This window comes from Balaenoptera ricei, chromosome 1, assembly GCF_028023285.1.
Source record: "Balaenoptera ricei isolate mBalRic1 chromosome 1, mBalRic1.hap2, whole genome shotgun sequence".
Taxonomy (NCBI): Eukaryota; Metazoa; Chordata; class Mammalia; order Artiodactyla; family Balaenopteridae; genus Balaenoptera; species Balaenoptera ricei.
In genome coordinates, this window is record NC_082639.1 from 67,917,524 (window position 1) to 67,932,721 (window position 15,198).

Consider the following 15,198-nt stretch of genomic DNA (forward strand, 5'->3'; position numbering starts at 1 on the left):
GGATACAGTGGTGTATAAAATACAGTCTCTACTCTCAGAAAGCTCACTTTCTGGTAGAGGAGGTGGTCAAGAAAGTCCTTTATTACCATACATTGTGGTAAATGCCACAGTTAGGGTAAGCATGGGGGTGCTACAGAAACACACACAGGAAAAGCACCTAACCCAGTCTCGTGGAGCCAAGGAAGGCTTCCTGGAGAAAAGTGACAGTTTATCTAAGAAGTAAAGGATGAGTAGGAGTTAGCTAAGAGAATAAGAGAATGAGTAGAACATCAAGCTGGGGGAGCTGGCTGTGTGAAGGCTCAGGTGTGCCAGTATTTCAGTATGGGTGATAGAGTGGGAGGGAGGTATGGAGAGAGATGAGACCAAAGAGGTAATTTAAATGACCAAAGTGTATTAACTCACTGAAGAAAAAGTGTAGAGTCAGAAGAAAAGGGCAAAGACTGAAACGTGGGGGCAGACAACACTGAAGAAGTGTAGAGAGGCAAAGAAGCCCTCAGAGGAGCAGAGAAGGAATGGTCAGAGACATGAACAGGGAGAGAAATGGTGTCATGAGCCAAGTGAAGGCTCATGACAAGGATTTCAAGAATGAAGGAGTGGGACTTCCCTGGTGGTCCAGCGGTAAAGAATCCGCCTTCCAATGCAGGGGACGTGGGTTCGATCTCTGACCCCTGGTCGGGGAACTAAGATCCCACATGCCACGGGGCAGCTAAGCCCGCATGCCACAACTACTGAGCTTGCGCACCTCAGTGAGAGAGCCCACGTGCCACAAACTACAGAGCCCATGGGCTCTGGAGCCCACGCACCACAACTAGAGAGAGAAAAACCTGTGCACCACAACAAAGAGCCTGCATTGCAACGAAAGATCCCACACGCTGCAACGAAGACCCCGCGTACCGCAACTAAGACCTGATGCAGCCAAAAGAAGATAAATAAATATTTAAAAAATAGAATGGGGCTTCCCTGGTGGTGCAGTGGTTAAGAATCCGCCTGCCAATGCAGGGGACATGGGTTCGAGCCCTGGTCCGGGAAGATCCCACATGCCATGGAGCAACTAAGCCTGTGCGCCACAACTACTGAGCCTGCGGTGTAGAGCCCACGAGCCACAACTGCTGAGCCCGCGAGCCACAACTACTGAAGCCTACTCACCTAGAACCCGTGCTCCGCAACAAGAAAAGCCACTGCAGTGAGAAGCCCGTGCACCACAATGAAGAGTAGCCCCCCACTCGCCACAACTAGGGAAAGCCTGCACGCAGCAATGAAGACCCAACACAGACAAAAATAAATAAATAAATTTGGTTAAAAAAAAAAAAGAATGAAGGAGTGACTGAGAGTGTCAGATGTAGCAATGAGGTTCAGAAGGTGGGAACTGTCCATTTTATTTGACAATATGAGAAAAGTATTATTATGCCTAATTTACATGTAAAACTGAAGTTCACAGACGTTAACTGGCTTGCCCAGGACCATACATCTAATAAATGACCTCATCCAATTTTTCTGGCTCTAACTCCAGTATTTCTTCCATAATCATTGTCTTTTGTTTTCGTTTTTGTTTTGGCCACGCTGCACGGCTTACGGGATCTTAGTTCCCCGACCAGGGATCGAACCCGGGCTCAGGTCAGTGAAAGTGCCAAGTTCTAACCACTGGACAGCCAGGGAATTCCCACCATCATTGTCTTATTGTGTTAGAAACGTCAACAATTAACTGAGAAATTATCATTAGGATATATTTATAATTCTAAATTCTACAAAGGTCCTTAAGCAGCAAAAGTTCTAGGAGAATATTTTGGAAGATTTCAAATCATATTTGTATGAATCTTTTATCAAATTTAAAAATACACAGGTTTGTACATTTTTGTATGAGAGAAGTTTTATGAAAAGTTATGACAAGATCAAACCTGTATATGTCATTTGTTCTGAAATTTTAATTTCATAATACACATTCCACCACATGTAATTATGATCATTTATTGATACATATTGAGCAGCTTAGTCCACGGCATGGTCCCTAGTTGGCTGATAGAAGAGAAGGAGGTAGTTTGGGCAGAGTTGAAGGTGACGGTGCCCTTCTGGCAGGAAGGGCATGAGTATTTAGGACATTGTGGAGTTAGGATGGAGAGAGGGTACTAGGAGGCAGAAAGGAGAGGATTTAAGGAAACTGAAACATTTTCAGCTGCAGTTTAGAGAGCATTATGGCTCCATTCCTTGACTGAAGTTCACTGTCTATGACTCCCTTTCACAGGAATTTCCTTGATGGGTTTATGGTTTAGTGTTGAGATTCACTAAAATGTGTGACATTCACGTAGTTTTTAAACGTTTCACAGAGTCTTTGTCATGACTTTGTTGAAGTCAATTAATACTTTAAAAAGCCTTCATAAAACCAAAATTCTCACAGTCACTAAACAAATAAAAGTGAATTTGGTTACCCTAGGAGTACACTGTTAAGTAATGTTCTGTTAGATTAGAGATTCAGAAGCCTTTTGTACTCTCGGCAATTTAGCAGAATGATGAGATATATCGTGTTCCTTAATCAAGAGAATAACATACATGTGAATATTGTTACTGGGTTCTTCACTGTCATTAGTTACAGCGATAGGAGTGCTGCTTGCATGTTGCTGACTTAGGCACTTTAAAAATCAGAGACCAAACAGTCCCTGACTTTATCATACATGAATGAGTTTACTAAATGAATTCTAAACCACAACCAGCTGAGATAGCAGCATTTCATTCAGTACCTGGGAATCCTTTAATAACCTCACTGTGTGTTTTGCTTAACTCCAAGTAATTCTAAGAGAATAACTGCTAGCATGTATCACTTTAAAAGGAAATAAACTACTTAAATAAAAACCCTGTGCTGCTCACATAGGGCAAAATACCTGCTTCTCACTTACCCAGCACCATGTTCTGCTGCCAGTTGCCAGCTAAATATTACAAATTCACTAAATGTAGAGAATACTGTTAGTAATGTCTTTTTAGCTTCCAACATATTTCTACTGCTCAGAATTGTGGTTCTCAAATAATTGGATTAAAGGCTATGTTGATTACATAAGTAGGTAAAAGCTTATAAGCTGGTTGGTATTCCCATACAAAACAACTGTGCTGCTTTCTTGGCATCAGCATAATCCAGTGGGTAAGAATGCAGACTCAGTAGTCACACTGCCTGTTTCTATCCTATGTCCACCACTCATTAGTTGTGTGGTCTTTGACAAGTTACTTGACTTTTCGAAGACTCAGTTTTTTGTATCAATTTCCATAAGACTTCAAATCCTATTACATAAACTCTGAGACATTGTTCTCATATTAATATTTTAAGAAATTTTAAATTACTGAGCTTGGAAAGTTTTTTGAGAGAGGGTTTTATGATAGTATTTACTTTAAAGGGTTATTGTGGGAAATAAATGAAATAATGCTTGTTAACCAGTTGGCACATTACCTAGCACATAGTAAAGGCTCAATAAATATTAGCTAGGATTATTACCATCATAAATTATTCATATTGCGATCAAAGGATTTATTAGTGATATAGTGGGTTTAGATGAGGCAATACATCAATGACTGTGGCACAGAGTTCTTTCCTGTGAAGTTAATAAACCAAATGTAGTCAAATTTATACCTTTAGCCTGGTTTAGCACAGAAGGACAACTGAGTTAGCAATGGAAACACGCTGTTGTTCTACCAGGCAGAGTCATGCCTTTTAAAAATTATCTATAAATCCTACAAATATTTATCTGTTGATTTTGAATTTTCTTTTTCATTTTCAACATAAAACTATGCAAGAGATATGGGTCCTATGGGTTTTCAATCTACACCTTAAAAGACAGTCCTGTGATGCAAAAAGCCAATAAACTTATTTTGCTACAGTTTTTTTATCCTCAAAATGCAGAACAGAGCAAACTGTCGGCAAAGGATAACTTGCTTATATTTTAACCAAAAACGTTAAAGTTAGTACTATTCAAATTTTCACAGACTTTCAAAAAGAGAGTTCAGAATACTGAAATGACATTTTTAAAAATTTTTTCAAAAATATTTATTGACTTCTTTATTTACTTGGCTGTGCCAGGTCTTAGTTGCGGCATGGGATATTCGTTGCCACGTGCAGGATCTTCCTTGCGGTATGCGGGATCTGTTTTAGTTGTGGGTTGCGGGATCTTTAGTTGCGGCATGCAAACTCTTAGTTGCGGCATGTGGGATCTAGTTCCCTGACCAGGGATCAAACCCAGGCCCCCTGCATTGGGAGTGCAGAGTCTTAGCCTCTGGACCACCAGGGAAGTCCCTGAAATGACATTTAAAAAACTATTTTAAGTGGTTTTGCTCATACTAAATTTTAAAAAATCAATCTCATTTTATTCTGAATCTATAAATAAGTCAAGATATAATTTGAAGATTTTTAAAAAATTAGATGACGAGGGCTAGCTAGCTGATCCACGTATTCTCCAGGATTACTCTTGACAGGCTAATTCTTCACTATCACCAAGCCACACAATTTTCTTTTATTTCACCAGGAAAAAAAGACTTCCTGAAATTCCCTCTGGCCAATTAATTCAGCTAAAATTATGAGTCCCTATAATCCCATGTGAGATGCTCAAATTTTCATCATACCCTGTGGTATTACTCTTTTAAATTGCACAAATAATATGTTAATGTGCTCACTGGCAGGGAAATGTTGGTTTTTACTGAAAAGGGTAAATTGTAGTGAGGGAGACTGAGTAATGAAATTAATCAAACTTATTGATACCCACTAATGTTAGGTGTTATTCTTGAGATATCTAATCCTAACTAGGAAGCAGCAGAGTTGGAATTTAGATTTAGGTCTGATTATCAAATTGTAGTAATCGAAGTGTGAGGTGATGAAGGCTTGTATTAGTATGGGGGCAGTGAAAATAGTCAAGTAATATATAAGAGCAAATTTGAAAGTAACATTCACAAATCATGACAATCTATTAAAATTTAGGAGATACAGAAGAAGAATGAACCATAAATAACTCTAAAGCTTGAGAAGCTGTGAGAATGAAGACTAGGTTTTGTTAGTTATACAAGAAGAAATATCTAATAGGTAACTCTAGATATAATACAGTGGCTCAGGTAAGAGAACGGAACTAGAGCTGCTTGTTATTTTTATCTCAGGCACATAGATTACTCAAACCTTGGTTAATGATACTCTCATTCATGCATGACCTCCTTTTATTAGGTAATTATTGTTAATAATGTAATAAGCACCCACAGAACCACTAAACAACCAAAGTTAGGATCTTGTTAATAATTACATGGAATCATGTCCAACCCACTCCTATCATATTGTCTCCTCCTACAAAGAAAACTTTAGCCCTAGATGGCTTCACTGGGAAGTTCTTGCAAACGTTTAAGGAAAAAATAATACCAAGTCTGCATGAACTCTTACAGAAAACTAAAGAAGAGGAAATACTTCCCAACTCATTCTATGAGAGCAGTATTACTCTGTTAACAAAAGGCAGACATTACAAGAAAATAAAACTGCAGACTAATATGCCTTGTAAACATGGATGCACAACTTCTTAACAAAATTTTATCAAATTGAATTATCAGTATGTTGAAAGAATAATGCATCATGACTAAATGAAATTTATCCTAGGAATATAAAGGCTATTTAAGGGACTTCCCTGGTGGTGCAGTGGTTAAGACTCTGTGCTCCCAATGCAAGGGACCCAGGTTCGATCCCTGGTTGGGGAACTAGATCCCACATGCCTGCTGCAACTAAGAGTTCACGTGCCACAGGGTCTGAGAAAACTTTTGGGTGTAATGTGTATATTCATATTTTTTTTTTTGGCCACGCTGCATGGCTTGAGGGATCTTAGTTCCCCAACCAGGGATTGAAGCCAGGCTACAGCAGTGAAAGCACCAAGTCCTAACCACTGGACCACCAGGGAATCCCTACATATATATATATTTTTTTTTTTAAATATTTCATTCATTCATTTATTTATTTATTTATTTTATTTTTATGGCTGCATCTAGTCTTAGTTGTGGCACGTGGGATCTTCTTGCGGTGCGCGGGCTTCTCTCTAGTTGTGGCATGCGGGTTTTCTCTTCTCTAGTTGTGGTGCTTGGGCTCCAGAGCGCGTGGGCTCTGTAGTTTGCAGCACGTGGGTTCTAGTTGAGGCGCGCGAGCTCAGTAATTGTGGCACACAGGATTAGTTGCCCCACAGCATGTGAGATCTTAGTTCCCAACCAGGGATCGAACCTGCATCCCCTGCATTGGAAGGCAGATTCTTTACCACTGGACCATCAGGGAAGTCCCCCTATATATATATATATTTATATCATGATTGTGGTGATGGTGTCATGGGTATATGCATATGTCAGAACTTATCAAATTGTGCACTTTCAAAAAGTACAACTTATTGTATGTCTATTATACCTTAAAAAATTTTTAATTATAAGTTTAAAGCCAATAGATAAAATTCTAAAAATTATTCAACTAATACAGAAGTAGGCAGAAAAAGAATAATAGAGGAGCAAAAAAAGAGGGGCAAACAAGAAACAAATAGTAAAATGGTAGGCTTAAGTCCATTCATATACATAGTTACCTTAAATGTTAATGGGCTAAACACTGCAATTAAATGATATTATCAGAATTGAATTTTTAAAAATGCAAGATCCAATTATATGCTCTGTCCAAGAGATGTGCTTTACATATAAAGGGATAAATAGGTTGAAAGTAAATGGCTAGAAAATTATACACCATGCAAACTAAAGAAAGTTGGTGTGGCTATTTTAATAACAGATAAGTTCAAGACAATGAGATAAGAAGAGGGAAATTTCATACTGATGAAAGAGCCAATTCAAGAAGAAGACATTATAGTCATAACATATGCATTTTTTAAAGTTTGAAATTGCATAAAACAAAAATGACAGAATTAAAGGAATAGACAGGGACTTCCCTGGTGGTCCAGTGGTATAGCATCCACCTTACAATGCAGGGGACGTGGGTTCGATCCCTGGTCAGGGAACTAAGATCCCACATGCCGCGGGGCAACTAAGTCTGTGCGCCACAGCTACTGAGCTCGCGTGCCTCAACTAGAGCCTGCGTGCCGCAAACTACAGAGCCCACGTGCTCCGGAATCCACATGCCACAACTACAGAGCCCATGTGCCCTGGAGCCTGCGTGCCACAACTAGAGAAGAGAAAACCCACACACCACAATGAAGAGCCTGCGCTGCCACGAAAAGATCCCGCGTGCCTCAACGAAGATCCCATGTGCCTCAACTAAGACCGGACACAGCCAAAAATAAAATAATAAAGGAGTGGAAAATTCCATATAGTTTAAGACTGATAGAACTAGGCCCAAAAAAATTTTTTTAGTAAAGACATAGAAGACCTAAATAACACGATCAACCACCTTGGCCCCATTGATAATTATAGAATAATACATCCAATAACTGCAGAATACAAATTTTTTGCAAGGGTACTTGATACGTTCACTAAGTTATTCTGGGCTGTAAACTTAAAAGAATCTTTTAACACCTTGCACCTTGTACCTTCTATACCCTGAATCTTGGGAAAAGAAGCTGAGGGTTATTATAATTTATTACTTGCTTGGATGATGTCATTATTTTTTGAGGGGAAATTAACGTGCTATTTCTCTTTAAAAAAATACACAGCATATTAAAAAATTAAGGTATCAAAATTCTTATTCAATACTAATATATTTTTTTCAGGTGCAAAAAATTACAAAGCTTCATAATCACCCCAAGACCACATAGAGCAAACATGAATGATATTTCCCAAAAGGCTGAGGTAAGTCTTAAAAGTTAAAAAATGGGGGAATCATAGGGTTGACTGCAGAATTGCTGAAAAGGGCAACTGGTGGAAAGGTCATCCACAGAAGTTCATAGTAACATAGTGTCAAGATGTAAAACATAAGAAGAGGTAAAATTCACAGGCTGGTCTTGGGCCCAGTGTTTTCGTATGGATTCTTATCTAGGAAGCATGATTATGAAGTTTTGTGAGTGATAGTGAAGTGGATGTGATGGCTAGCATCTTGAGTAGATTTTAATATCTTGATAAATTTTAGAAGTTATTTTTTCAGTATTAAAAAAAACAGAATTGATGTATATACTCTTAGGAGAAACAGATAATTCACTCTCAGGTGAGGATCCTTCTTAGCTACTTCTTCTAGCAGCTGCAATTAAACTTATCTTAGGCCTTTTTCTGGTTCTTGGCTGTTGTTACTGAGAGTTGTAATAAGAAGAAATCAGTTGCTGACACCCCAAAATTATAAACTTTAAAAAACCTTAAAATGGACAATGGCACCATAAGTAGAAAATAAAATAGGGGCTGGGTATGGCACAGATTAATTAAGCAATTTGCCATTATCACTAGGAGAAAGGGTTTGGTGTTCTGAGGCAATGAAGTTTTATTTTCTGAAACTTCTTTTAGAGATCAGTTTAATTTTCAAAAAGATGAAAATAATTTGCTTCCCTGGTTTCAGATGGAGGAAAATCGTTTCTCTAGTCTTTTAACAGATTCCTCCTTCTCTGGAAACCTCTTTTGTCATTTGGGGATTTTCCTCTTAGGGCACATCCTACTTGGAATGATACAGCATTCTCACATATTTTCAACGTGGGTTTAAAGAAGTTCTGCATGGGCAGTATAGCAGCAGTAACAACAAAAATCACTGCTTGTGCACAAAGACCTTGGCTCACCTCAGCCACAAATGAGAAGTAAAGGCCTTCAGTTTTGCTGATATTAGATATGGAAACAAGCAAGAATTAGGCTTATGTGAATTAGTCTTAAACTTTTTGCTTTGTTTTCAACTTCATCTAATTTATTAAAATTAGTCTTGGTATCTTTTAAGCAAGAGATGTAAAATCTGAATCTTTAATGTAATGAAATAGGACAATAAGATACAGGTTGTTTTAAATTGGAATCCAGTCTTCAATTTTTATATTTTGCTAGCCTTCGGCTTCAGTGGAACACACCTACAAAATGGGACTTCTTTGCTATATATTGATAACATTTTTACTCTCATATTTTCTGTAATTTCATTTTTCATACTTAGACTTTGGAAAGTATCTAATCAGACTTTGATTATACAAATAAAGGTTTCAAACTCATTTCTATCTATAGTCTGTTTCAATAAATATTTCTTATATTGCTTATTCTGATCTATCTTTACCTAATTTCTTCCTTTCTTATTTTTTTAACTTTCTTCTCTTTATTTTCTTCTAATGAAGCTTCTGCTTTCTTCATCTAAACCTGTACCAAAAACCTATGTGCCAAAACTTGGCAAGGGTGATGTAAAGGATAAGTTTGAAGCCATGCAGAGAGCCAGGGAAGAAAGAAATCAAAGGAGATCTAGAAACGAAAAGCAAAGAAGAAAAGAACAATATATTAGAGAGAGAGAATGGAACAGGAAAAAGCAGGAGGTTATTTCATTTTATTTTATTCTCATGCAAATATTCATTTTCATCTTTTACATTTTATTTGTTATTCACATTAACCACATTTCGTATTAACTATATTTAATATTTTCTGTTTATAAGCTAATTGCAAACTCTGCATATGATATGATCTAGTCTAAAGTTTGGATATGTTCATATTAATTTATTTAACCATCTAGATTAAAGAAATGCTTGCTTCTGATGATGAGGAAGATGTATCTTCTAAAGTAGAAAAGGCTTATGTCCCAAAGCTAACAGGTAAGACATTTGAGGGGCAAATTGTAAATAAAATTGCAAAAAAGGAAGCATAGCAAAATATCAAACATGTTTCATATATTCTTAGGAACTGTTAAAGGTAAATTTGCTGAAATGGAGAAACAAAGACAAGAGGAACAAAGGAAGAGAACAGAAGAGGAACGAAAACGCAGAATTGAGCAGGATATGTTAGAAAAGAGGAAGATACAACGTGAATTAGCAAAAAGGGCTGAGCAGGTATACACTAGATATTAAGTTGGTATTTGCTTCAGAAACTAATTGTACAGAGTAAAACTAATCAGTATGCTGCCTAATCAAAATATTTTAATATAACATAAACCTATTAAATAGTAGCTAACATGGAAATAAGATCTTAAGCACAAATATTTAATATCAAATGCCTAGAAGGATAAGGGCAGAATGTGCCTATTTCAAGGTTGAATACTGAGATGACTTTTGTTATATACCATCTTATCATTCTCTCTGCATTCCTTACACTGTCCACATTCCTTATTTTTCTTGACACATTAGAGAATTTTACAAAGATATAAGGCAAGTTCACACATAAACTATCCACAAGCATATAACAAAATGCTGGTCTTCTAATAGCAATCAAAAAATACTTGCTGGTTATTATCAAACACAGGCTTAATTAGGATATCTTCCTACTCAATTATTTGAAACAAATTTAAGTCACATTTTATTCAATAATGGTACTATTAGCTAGCTTAACTTTTCTTTTTAAGTTGGGGATGGTAGTAGAAGGGAGAAATGTGTGACAGTCATTTCCTTCGTATAGCCATTACTGTTGCCCATAGCCACAGAGGACAAATTAAAGGGAGAAAAACATTATTACTATGATTTTATATAGTCTCTTAATGAACTTAGAATTCCCATATATTTTCTTCTCAGAGCATGAGAACTAAGAAGCTGGTAAGTATTTTAAAATACTCAAGAATCTGATCTAATTTCCAGAAAAAGCTAATCTCTCCAAATGATTCATGAGTGTAATGACATAGAAACTTGAAATTCTAATAGTCATAATTACATTTTATTAAGTAAAGAACTGGTCAATTCACAAAAATTTCTTTAATATATTGATATTTGTTTTATATTATAAACGATCTGTAGTCATAGAGACATAGAAAAAAGACACAGAAGACAGTTATACTGCTTATGTACTTTAACCTTGTCTACACTGTAGGATCAAAAGAGATGATCAATGTAGTGAGCTTAACGAGACAATATTGGTATCTATCTCCTAGCGTTTTTAATAAGATTATATGAGTTAATAAAAGCAAAGCATTTAGTACAGTGCCTGGTACAAAGTAAGTGGGCTATAAATAAATGTTTCACCTAAATAATAGTACATACAGATAAAATGTCATGAAATCATTTTAGTTTCTCCTCCTTCTGTCATCAGTATTTTAACAACTATCCTACCATCGTCTTCACAGTATATTGTCTTTCATAACCGTTTTTATTGTGAGATTGTACTTGGCTCTTTTTTGCCTACTCCTTAAGTGCCTTAAATCTATTTGCTATGCTTCTTTCAGTTTCCACTACTTTTCTTTAAAAAACGTGACAGGGAATTCCCTGGCGGTCCAGTGGTTAGGACTTGGCGCTTTCACTGCCGGGGCCAGGGTTGGATCCTTGGTCAGAGAAGTAAGATCCTGCAAGCCACGCAGTGCGGGCAAAAAAAAAACCCAAACAAACAAAATTTTTTTTTTAAAGTGACAAAGAAGGCAAAGCATATGCTGTATTTGCATGTCAAAGAAATTTATTTACCCTGATTTTGCAAATAACCACTTTTATGGCACAAACAGCCATTTATATGGTGACAAAAAATGTCATATGCCGGATGAATTACAGAAAAGAATTGGAATTTCCTATATTTTATTACTTTGTATCTCTTTGTCTGAAGAGAGGTTGGTGTACTTTACCTCTGCCACCTCCAGTCATCAAAGATTAGTATTCATTTTGAAATGAAATTTCGGACTTCCCTGGTGGTGCAGTGGTTAAGAATCTGCCTGCCAGTGCAGGGGACACAGGTTCGAGTCCTGGTCCAGGAAGATCCCACATGCCACAGAGCAACTAAGCCCATGCCCACAACTACTGAGCCTGCGCTCTAGAGCCCACGAGCCACAACTACTGAAGCCCGCGTGCCTAGAGCCCGTGCCCTGCAACAAAGAGAAGCCACCGCAGTGAGAAGTCCCTCAAACCACGAAGAAGAGTAGACCCCGCTCGCCACAACTAGAGAAAGCCTGCACACAGCAATGAAGACCCAATGCAGCCAAAAGTAGATTAATTAATTTTTTTTAAAAAGAAATGAAATTTCACAAGGGAATACAATTATAAGGGGGGAGTTCCCTTATTATAATAAGGGAATACAATATATAATAAATGAATATTTTAGGTTATATATAAAATATATCACTATATGTAATTATATTTATAATACAAATTGTAAAATAAGGTAATAAAATATATAATTAAAATATATGGTGTTTGGCAGGAACTGGTGAGTATGCATATGGGGTTGGTCTACCTCTTTTTAAGTCTTGTGTCCTTTTCCAAAAAGCACTGATTACACTACCACCCCAAGAACTGAATATGGCAGTGGTTTCAAAAAGAAGAAATATATGTGTTGAGGTGAATTTGAATATGATGAAGACATAGGATACTCAGAGAGAGATGGAAGAAAACTAATCATGAAAAAGAACCACTTTCTTTAGTAACCCTAGATACTACATGGCAGGGTGCGAGAGAATCTTGGTTAATAAAATTTTTAGCCTATTAAATTATTTGAGAATATGTAGGTAGAGCAATATAAACTATTAATAGTAATTTCATCTTGCAAATATGGGAAGTCTAATTTTAAAACCTAATTAAATACATTTTCCACTCAAATCTAATAAAATTTAATCTATCTTTGAATATAAGAAGTAAGGCATGACATAGTCAAGAAGAGTCTTAATGTTTGTTTGAAAAATTCTTTTGTATAAGTCCATAGTCAAGAACACTATAGAAAGGATTCCTGAGTCAGACGGGTAGCTGAGTAACATTTAAGATAATTACCACTTCTGAGATTCTAGGATATTATGATGAATTAAATATAGGCATACTTCGTATACTGGATGTTGGAATCAAAGACCAATAAAATTTGGGGAAGAATCTTAGTTTGGTATAATCTGGTTATCTTTGAGGATATTTTGATGGACAAGATTAATGTCTATCAACTTAGAAAAAGAGAAGTTATTGGTGGGAGATTGAGATGTTGAAAAGAAAGGGGAGAAAGGAAGTTGATTTGGGAAGGAGCAAAAGGAGTTTTCTTTCCATAAATCAAAAGAAATAATTGGGAAGCAGATCTTCAGTGGTAGCTTCTGAAAGCTAGCACTATAATTGAACTGAATATCTTAGTTCTCTATGAATATACTGAGACCATGGCCACTTAGGCAAATTCATCTTTTCTTTTTTTGTTGAAACCAATGGAAAAAAAATTCTATCTTTTGTTTTGATAATGGTTTAAAATGAGCAAAGAAGAAAGCAAAACTAAAAACAAAAAAACACCCAACCAAAGAAAAACTATTCTAAATATAGTTTATTATCTACTGTAAGCTAATAAAAATCTGAGAAGGTTGTAGCAGCAAGAAAAAGAAATTTGGGGTTAAAAAATTTAGAATTTTTCTTCCCTATGCTCTCAATGTCTCGCTTCTCACCATATCTCCTAGAACTTTTTATTGAGATTAACATGATTTGTAGAGGAATTATTAGCACCCTTTTGAAGGGAAATAATTTTGTAATTAGTTTATTACAGATCCATTAAAAATTTTCATAGTATCGTTTATCATTCAATAAAACCTTCATCATTTATACAACAAATCAGTGTAATAAATAATTCTGTAACAAAGCAAATTATTCTGAACAAAACTATTTAAAATAAACTATTAAGATACAGAAGATTTATTTTTAATAAATGATTTGTTCAGAATAATTTCTTTTTCAAGAAATTTGGTATCTTAATAATATGTATTATTTCTTCTTGACAGAGAATATAGAAAAGTGGGATGATGAGAGAACAGGGATTTAGCCAGCCCAGTTCCTAGTATGAGACAAGGTACAGCAGAATTCCCTTAGACTGAGTGAGGAACAAACTACTTCCAGCTCTTTCATTGGTGTTAAAAATCAAATTAAAATAATAAACAATCTGAATTTTTACTTTCTAACTTTTTCCATTTTCCTGTTGCTTATGTTTCCTTTTCCTGAGATCTCAAACACTGTGTTATTTAAATCCCACACTGTGTTATTTAAATCACCTTTCTGTCATTTCTCAACTCTGTTATGTATTGTACATTAGCCTGCCCCTCAAGCTAATCTTAATGGCCAAATTGAGCTCCCTCTTTCTGAATGAGGGCCTTTCCTACCTAGATCTGGCAAAATATAGAGTAAACAATTATGATTTCCAGAATTATTTTCCCTTCTAAACTAGCCATGTGAAAGCCTACACCTTTTACTGCACTTTATTATTGTGTCAGTTATATTTTTGCCATCTATTTATATTGTAAAATATAGTCATGATGATTATTTGATTGCTAATGATAGGTTTTCCTTTCGCTGTGGCAGAGAGAGAATGGAGAAATGTTTCTGTAGCTCCGTTTAAATTGCTTAATTAATAACTGCTGGTTGTAAGCTCACAGCCAGATTGTAAGAGTTTGGTCCATTATTCAAATTCCAGAATTACAAAGGTAGGCTTTATTTTAATTTTTTCTTAATATGTTGTTCCCTAGAGATTGATATCAAAATGCAAAAATTAATATAAGGTTTAATCTCTATTTAAAAGGACATAATTGGCTAATTTGGAGCAACATAAAAATACTTCAGAATTCTAAATTTTGAAATTTACCATAAATCACAACTAATACTTTTCAGTTGTATGTTTAAAGCAAAAAGCAGAAATCTGATGTAATGTAATGATATAAAATTCTTATTCAATAGATTGAGGACATAAACAATACGGGAACTGAATCAGCATCAGAGGTAAATGGACATTTCCTTTAATGAAACATTCACCTAAAATTATCTGATTCACAAATAATCTTTCAATTAAAAAAATTAAAAGTTTTTTTATTATAAATATAGCAACAACAACAAAATGGACAAAAATATTTTGCAAAGCAAGATCATACTTTTGCACTTTCAAACGCTATAGCTTAGTGTTTTTAAAGAAAAGTATGTTTTTGCTTTCATGGTTAGAGACACAAGTCTCAGTTTGAGATACTCTGCCAAGGCTGTATATTTCTTGAACTGTTACTAATAGTTGAGATTGTTGAAAGCTAACATTTGAAAAAGGCAGTTTTCTTTTCATCATTTGTCTTCTTTCCTCAGAGTTCCTGATAGTTTGTTTTGCTTATCACATACTAGCAGAGAGTACAGTATCTATTACCATGAAGGAATGTTCAAACCACAAAAATTTTAGTTATCTCTTTTTATCTAACAGGGAAAGTTAAAGATCAATCAATTTGATGGT

At 35.7% G+C, this 15,198-nt stretch overlaps 1 protein-coding gene across 8 annotated transcripts in view; it reads left to right on the plus strand.

Annotated features, from left to right (window-relative positions):
• The window catches only part of NEXN (nexilin F-actin binding protein), a 56,995-nt gene that overhangs the window by 17,133 nt on the left and 24,664 nt on the right, over positions 1–15,198 (plus strand). For 4 of the 8 annotated variants that reach the window (XM_059924788.1, XM_059924843.1, XM_059924780.1 and 1 more), the window contains exons 2-6: positions 7,692–7,770; positions 9,210–9,401; positions 9,596–9,674; positions 9,760–9,908; positions 14,667–14,708. In XM_059924788.1, the coding sequence (XP_059780771.1) occupies positions 7,692–7,770; positions 9,210–9,401; positions 9,596–9,674; positions 9,760–9,908; positions 14,667–14,708 (541 nt within the window). The remainder of the gene's footprint in view (positions 1–7,691; positions 7,771–9,209; positions 9,402–9,595; positions 9,675–9,759; positions 9,909–14,666; positions 14,709–15,198) is intronic. The other 4 variants (XM_059924818.1, XM_059924808.1, XM_059924832.1 and 1 more) reach the window with 2 other exon arrangements.